The 8374-nt window shown below is 39.4% G+C and overlaps 2 protein-coding genes across 4 annotated transcripts in view; one reads left to right on the forward strand and one right to left on the reverse strand.

Moving 5' to 3' along the window:
* The window catches only part of OstDelta (oligosaccharide transferase delta subunit), a 329525-nt gene extending 327786 nt beyond the window's left edge, over positions 1-1739 (forward strand). For all 3 annotated transcript variants that reach the window (XM_089236493.1, XM_089236492.1, XM_089236491.1), the window contains exon 18: positions 1450-1739. The gene's annotated coding sequence lies outside the window, so the exon portion shown is untranslated. The remainder of the gene's footprint in view (positions 1-1449) is intronic.
* A 298-nt stretch (positions 1740-2037) lies between these two features.
* LOC149083272 (uncharacterized) lies at positions 2038-2844 on the reverse strand. The gene has a single exon (XM_089236807.1). The coding sequence runs from the start codon at positions 2842-2844 to the stop codon at positions 2038-2040; it is 807 nt and encodes a 268-aa protein (XP_089092933.1).
* Positions 2845-8374: the final 5530 nt, after the last annotated feature.

Raw genomic sequence — 8374 nt, forward strand, 5'->3', positions numbered from 1 at the left:
TGTGATGATCAATCCCAACCAACGTCTCTCTTGTAGTGGGGGAAATATCAAAACACACAGCAAGAAAATATGTTGGTAACTGACTAGAATTTATTACATGATTAGCATTAGATTAAAAAGATAGGTTGAATAGTAGAACAGAAGTAGCAGTAGTGATCACATTCGACTTGTGGCATATATGCTTTAGGTGGGTGTGGCACTAACTACACTAGGTCATTAACGTGCAGATTAGTCAGGAGTGTTGCCAGATCACGACACCCCCTTACCCCCATGACAGTCTCTCTCGAACAAAAAAAAAACATCTTGATAGTGATGAACAATAAAGCTTTATGCCATCTTACCATTAAGTTTTATTTTACTTTACAATTTAACAATTATTTTGAGCCCATATGGTAATTTCTTCCACTTCTCCACATCGCTTATATCTCTTGGAGACAGAGCACTGGCTGGTCTTGATGATGTGGTAATTTCTTGAACAGTAGAATCAAAGATAATAATATTTGCCCATTTAACAGACACACAGCCATTTCTTTTTCGCCAAGAGCCTTTCTACTTTCATCCCATATCATGAAATATACTGATGAGACTTGGAGGAATCATAAATAGGAAAGTTTAAGGTCCACAATTTCCTTTTATAAAAGCTAATAGCATTTGTGATGAACTGTGTAAGTAAACATAAAGGTGCCGACACATGTAACTACAAGTGTGTCAAGCATGCTTGAGTGTGTATATTAGAAATTTTTGCAAAAGCTCGTGATTGCAAGCGGTTTGAGTTAATTTGATATGGTCTATTGTAGGCTTTTTAAAAAGCTGGTGGAATGGAGAAGTTTTTGGTAAATTTGACCAATTGTAGCTAGAAGGGTGTTTGCTGAATTGGAGATTGCTGAATTCAATATATCGCTATAGATGGCTATTGCTACATTAAACTTTGCCAATTTTTCAGCATTTGTAGCTCGTGTCCAGGTATTTCAATGAGACAAATGTTACGTTATAGGATTTTTTGTTATTTTTAAATATGCACTTAGTTTGCATGTAGGTCTTTCAAAAACACCACCAGTTCGTTTTTTTTTAGATTTTGCACGTTTTTTTCTTAATCAATTATCCACCATAATTCTCGAAAATGGAGGGTAGGGCGTTTTATACTCCACTTATGCTTATCTATCACCAGGGATGCCCGAAGTAAAGAATGATTGCTGTTGCTTGATGCGTTTTCTTTGCAAAATAATATAAGAAAATTCTTATAGTTCTGAAGACAATGTCTCGTATTCAGTGCCGTTTTTGTGTATTAAGTTTTCAAGATGATCATTTTTTTTTTTCCAACAGCTGTTGATTTTTGGTAAGTTGAAAATAACAAAGTAAATATCCAAATTTATAATAATTATTACTGTTATTGTCCCCCCAGGGCTGTAATTATTTTGTTTTGCATATTTTTATTTCCAATTTCTTTAGGAATGTTCTTGATCAAAATGATATGCCTCTTATGATCTTTGGGATTCAAAAAATAGCACAGTTCCCAGCATTTCAGGAATTGTACCCCGCCAACAAGCAACAAAATTTGTATGAAACTGTAAAACTTTTACAGCATTCAATTGCTTTGTTTTCTATTTTGTTACAGTCCCAGTTTACATTCACAAAAAAAAAACTGTTAACCTTAGGAGTTTCAATAACTTGGAATTTATTGTAATGTTTCAAATGTGAATGTAACTGTAAAATAAATGTAATAAACTTTGTACTATTCATTTATTTTTATTCAATTGCATTTCATAAGCAGAGTTGCAAACTGTTACAAATTGTCGTAGTTTTTACAGACGGTTGCAATAAACTAGAGCTACGGGAGACAATACTACTACGGAAATTGATTTTTAAAAAAATTGAGTCTGCAAGTTTTGCGGTGTTTTATTTATTTTTATTACTTTTTTGAAATTATACATTAATCTTTACCATAACAGTGAATTCACATATGCAAGAAAGCAAACTCAAAGTCTATTTTGCCTGTGCACGGGGGGGGGGGGGGAAGCCACATCTAAATCTGCCGCTCTATTTTGATGCCCAAAATTGCCACCGCTGTGGGCTAAAAACAGGAGTACAGTCAGCTGTTGGAGATGAGGTGGTAGTTCGAGATGAGGTAGCGGTTGGCAGATCAATATCTTTCATCACATATGCAGGCTTGACACGATCAATATTCACTGTCACCGTACGACCTCGTACAATAATTTTGAAAACTTTATCCCCACGAGAGACAACTTGATGTGGACCAGTATATGGAGACTGAAGGCTTTGACAAAGAGCATCAGTCCACAAGAAGACATGTGAGCATGTCTTTAGGTCTTTACTGACGAAGATTGTTGTTGATCCATGGGCCTGATTTGAAGTAAGACACAAGTTCTGCACAGTTTGTCGCAACCTGCCAATGAAAGTCGCTGGATCTGGACTGTCACTGAGAGGCGTCAAAAATTCTCCAGGCAGGCGAATCAGAGCCCCATATAGCATTTCTGCTGCTGTAGCCTGGATATCTTCTTTCCAAGCAGCACGGCAGCCTAGCAGAATGGAAGGGAGAATTTTACTCCAGCTGCTTGTAGCATGAACCATGATTACAGATTTTAGTTGCCTGTGAAATCTTTCCACCTGCCCATTAGCAGCCGGATGATAAGGAGACGTGCGATGACGGATAGTACCAAGCCAGGGGCGAGCGATGATTCGAACTGGACACCTTGGTCTGATGTTAACCGAAGAGGAGGGCCAAAACGAGCAACCCAGCTGGCATAAAAAAACTTCTGCCACTGTGTTGGCGGAACTGTCCACCAGAGGTACAGCTTCTGGCCATTTAGAAACACGGTCGATCATAGTGAGACAGTACCGGAACCCTTCGGAGGGAGGAAGCAGTCCTACCAGGTCAATATGAACATGCTCGAACCTGGAACTACATGGCTGAAAAATGCCTGGCTTGTTCTTGTTGTGTCTGGAGACTTTTGACCTCTGGCAATTGATGCATTTGCGAGCCCAAGAAGAAATATCACTTCTTAATGAGGGCCACACATACCGTTGTTGTATTAGCTTGATTGAGGCTTTAACACCAGGATGAGAGAGACTGTGCAACTTTTCAAATATCGGTCGACGAAAGTTGCATGGGACGACTGGACGATATGGCCGGTAGATGTGTCACAAAAAAGATCCAATGGGGGGTCGCCTACAGGGATGGCTTGAAATGTCAAAGAGGATGGAATGACGCCAGATATCAACTGTTGGAGATCCTCATCTTCTGTTTGTTGTTGTGCCATTTCCTTGAAGTCGAACATTGATGGTGTATTAATCGATGATATATGCACTCTTGATAGTGCATCAGCCACTACATTGTCTGTGCCCTTGAGATACCTGATGTCAGTAGTAAATTGGCTAATGTAGTCCAAGTGCCTCAGTTGGCGTGGAGAGCACTTGTCTTCTTTTTGTGTAAATGCATAGGAAAGCTGTCGATGATCAGTGAAAAGCACAAAACAGCGGCCTTCCACCATATGACGGAAATATTTGATTGCCATGTACGCTGCCAACAGCTCTCTATCATATGCACTGTACTTTCGCTGGGCTGGAGATAAAGTCTTGAAGTAAAATGCCAATGGTTGCCAATCTTTTCCTACCTGTTGCTGAAGCGCAGCTCCCACAGCGGTGTCAGATGCATTAACCACAATAGCTAAGGCAGCTGTAGGTGACTGATGGTATAATGTGGTTTCTTCAGCTAGGTCATCCTTATACTTTTGGAATGCTTTGGTGGACTCGTCTGACCACTCGATAGGCCTTTTATCATTCTTTGTGGCACCCTTTAGGTAATTATTCAGCACTGCTTGAGATTGTGCAGCATGAGGAATGAAACGCCTATAGAAATTATTGATGGCCAGAAATCGACGCAGTTCCTTCAAGGTATCTAGTTTAGGAAAGTTTATGATTGCTGAGACTTTGTCAGGAAGAGGTGAAATGCCTTTTGCATATACAGTGTGACCCAAGAATTTCACAGAGGCTTGACTAAGAACGCACTTGGGTGCGTTGACGTGAATACCAAATTCTTGAAACCTCTGAAAAACTTGTTTCAGATGGTCAACATGCTGACTTTCAGTTTCTGAGGCCACTAAGACATCATCAAAATATGGTATACAAAAGTTCAATCTTCTGAGAACATAATGTATAAACCGTTGAAAGGTTGCAGCCGCGTTGGATAGACCGAAAGGCATGAATACAAACTCAAAAAGTCCAAATGGTGTTGTCACATTTGGGATATCTTGCTCTCTTACTGGAATTTGGTGGAATGCCTTGGCTAAGTCAAGCGCGGAGAATCTGTTTGCCTTCCAACATTTGTACAACACAGTCTTGAATGTGTGGGACTGGATACCTGTCCGGCACCGTTGCACTATTGAGCTTTCGATAATCGCCACATGGGCGCCAGTCACCATTGCTTTTCTTCACCATGTGAAGTGGTGAGGCCCAACTACTTTTTGATGGTCTGCATATTCCAAGCGCCACGAGATATTCAAATTCTTGTTTAGCAGCCTTCAGCTTGTCAGCAGGTAATCGCCTTGGCTTCACATAGACTGGTGGCCCCTTCGTCTCGATGAAGTGTTGCACATCGTGTTGAACTTGTCGAGGACCCACGGAAGCTTCTGTTAGTGTTGGGAATTCTACTAGCAGGCGGTGAAAGATCGAGTTTCCATCCACAGACTTCACTTGAATTTGTGGTGCAGTTGAGATTTGACCTTTTGATCGAAGTTGTGTTAAAGGATCAACCAGACATCCTTGTCGAACAGGAATTACAGAGACATCCGCGCCTGTATCAATGAGGAACTTCATGGAGGATGATTGCTCGGACAGATATAGATGGAAGCACTCGAGTTTGCCGTCACTCTGAGAATCGAGTGACGGCCCAGCTAGTTTCCCTGCAGGTTGAAACTACAAGGCTGAACACATTTGGTTGCTTTTTCTTTGAAACGCCAGTGGTACCAGCAGTGTTGATAATTTCTGTCATGACTGCTGGAACGCTGATGAGATCCTCAGTGATTTCTTGATTGGGATTGAGCACGCGTTTCGAGACGCTGCAAACAGGAAGAAATGTCCATTAGAATGGTCTGCATTTGCGAAGCTTCAGCTGACACCGCATGAACTGCAGTGGAACTTTCTGCGGCGGCAAGTATGGCATCAGCCATTTCTGCCAATTTATCCAGGCTATCATTGGATATTTCTAGTATTTGCTGAACATTTGTAGGCAGCCGCTGGAGGAAAAGAGACTTCAAAATATCATCACTCACCCGTTGCCCAGCTTTACTTCGCATTTCCAGGAGAAGGCGTGATGGTTTCGATCACCCAGTTGCAATCCAGAAATTAGATCACGCAACCACTGTTCCTCCGAGTCTGCATACTGCGTGCACAAACAGTGTTTTAGCGTAGCGTAAGATGTTGTGGTGGGCAGGCTGGTGAATGTCCCCGACAACAGAGATCTCCTCGGGTTACAAGGCAGATACGATGCGATGATACTTTGTCACCTCGGGTGTCACTCCTGCCAAGAGAAACTGACTTTTCATCTGCCTAAACCAGATCTCCGGATTGGCTCGCCAAAACGGTGGAGCTTTTACAGAAACATGGGCAATTTCTGCCGAACCAGTTGCATTTTTTACCTGCTTAAATTCTTTCGTTGCCTGTTCTCTTCATAATATAGGTCACCAGTTGTAGTGATTGACAATGGAATAATCTATTTAATTTACTTTAATTAACAAAAACAAATCACAAAAATCAAACGCATGGCACGGACATAACACACGCGAGCAACAACGTGCTAAAACCACAACAAAAAACCAAGAGCCATATCACGACGGCTTTGACTTCTCTAAGATATTTACAGGATAGTCTCTACAAACTGTCCAAAAGTGTCTGAAATTGTCCAAACCTCCAAGTTTCAAAATGTTATGTGAAAACCTATATTTTTTCCGATGACATTTAAAAAAAAAACCTCTCTAGCAGAATATAAAACTTTAAATCAAAAATATCAAAAGGTGTCATTTGCTTTTCATGTTAATTGTTTTTGTGCAGTCCTTATAAAAAAAATGACTAAAAGAACTAAACTGATAAGAACATGGATCTGGGGTGGAACTTGATGTTTCACTTTCATGTTGATAGCAACTTGTGCAGATTTGTCAGTACCAGGGTCCCCAGAATACCAGACAGGCGGTCTCATAAGCATAGCTAGCATATTTTTGAAAAAAAGTATGAAATCTAGCGTTTACGCTAAAACATTTATCGTAGATATCTTTGAGTGTACCCGGATTCCATGCATTGTTGTATTTCAATCATACTGTTGTACTTTTCAGGACACCCAGTGTTTAAACTGGTGGTACAATAGTTTCTTCTTTTGAGCAGTATGTTACGTTATCTTGTAATGTACCACGCATGACTTCCCAGTGACATCTGGTATGCATATGGCTTAGTCTTTTTTTCTGTTGAAGATTGCATATCCTTTAACCTTGATAATGAAAGGTACCAGATCAGCACCACCTAGAGATAGGCCTCTGCACTGTTTGCCATAAACGTCATTCGTACTACCTAGCAAGTTTGTCACATTTTGAAATATGGCATTCTATTTCATTTTCATTCTTATTTTGCCGTAGAATCTTCCTGATTGGCTCACAAATACTGCATAGTGATTGGATGTGAGGCATAGAAATCGCAAATTCTGAGCACGATTATTTCTTTTCCTCACAACAATGATACTGGCACAAGCAGGGAATTTTTTTTTTCCCTGAATATTCTGAGGGAAAATGGACTACTTACTGACGCCACAAGCAGACTGCACAGGCCTTCTATCTCTAGGAGGTGCTGACAACTCTCTGGAACCTTCTCAGTTGAGATAGACACGTACTTCGACTCCGCTCAGGACATGGTGACAAATTCCAGGATCAGTATAGACTCGGCTAGTAGCAAACACTTACATTTCGCGAGGAAAACTTCACATTTCAAGGGGCGGAAAGTGGGGGGGGACTTCCATCGAAGGGACAGCACTTCTAGTCGTGAGAAAACGGAAGACTGAACCCATCTACTGATGTCTCAAGGGTATAAGTAAACTGGAAAAGTGGGCGTGGCTTCGAAATGCGCACACTTTGATTCGTGGTGTAAATTTTTACGACATCACTTTTGACCAATTAAGGTGAGAGGGGAGGGCAAAGTCTAAAACCTGGACAAAACAACGCCCTGAACGAAACTGTCTTCCTACGGGGAGACTCTTCTGACCCCAAGGACAAATGCACAAATGTTATACAAAAAAGAAAATGCTTAATTACGCGCACACATCATTTCAAAATAATAATCCAATTTTACCTTTAGATGGGAAATTAAATCAGCGTTCCAATGATAGGTCACATGACATACTTTGATACATAGTTAATGATACAAGAAGAATTTTTCACATGACAAAGAAAATTAAAAACATTAATTAACACATGATTTTAAATTCAAGATGACACATAGAATACACTTTTATGAATTATCTAAATATTTTCCAATCAAAATTCTAGTTAAAATTAAACGTTAACAATTATCAACGACATGAGTATGTGTTTCCTTTTCTAAAAATATGAAATTTGAATCCACAAATTAGTTCAGCGTGCATATCTCATCCTTTAGAAAAAAAACTGATGACATGACAAAAAGTTTCAAACACGAAAAGCGGTAATTTTGTGTGTTTCACCAGCAAAAACTAACAAAATAAAAAAAAATTCTCTCTCTGCATCACCTTCGAGATCGGAAACGAAAGTTCGAGAAATGACCATCTCCTACCTTATTATACTGGATTGAATTTAAATTTTAACAAAACTCTTATTTCTCCAATGAAGATGCCTCAAAATCTGCTCACACTTGACACCAAGGGACACCAAATTTAGAATAATTGGCAAAACTCTCCGATATCAGGATCGTATTCAAAATTGAATATGTTGAAAACACATACAATGTGTACAAAAAATGGGTGTGTAACCTACACGTTTTCCCAAACTAACAAGGACAACAAACTAATTTTCCTGAAATACAATATACACATGTCCACTATTTGACACAAAAATATCACACATAAACACGACATGAATAACTCTCAATACAAAATCTCTGTTATGTCAAAAGAGGGGGGAAAAGTGTCCTATTACTTTTCCACCTTGACAGCATATTTCATGCAGAGAAAAAATAGAAAATGTTCAAAATTTTTATTATGATAGTATATTAAATTTGAAAGTTAAAAATGCACTTTTTATTTTCTCCATTACATTTTTATATTTAAATTCAATACATATTCTAATTGTGAAAAATCACCACCTGAAAAATTTCTAAGTTGATTATATACTCCACTATTTAT

Source organism: Pholcus phalangioides, unplaced genomic scaffold (assembly GCF_987345545.1).
Source record: "Pholcus phalangioides strain wild (caught in Gottingen) unplaced genomic scaffold, Ppha-v1.0 ptg000009l_1, whole genome shotgun sequence".
Lineage (NCBI taxonomy): Eukaryota > Metazoa > Arthropoda > Arachnida > Araneae > Pholcidae > Pholcus > Pholcus phalangioides.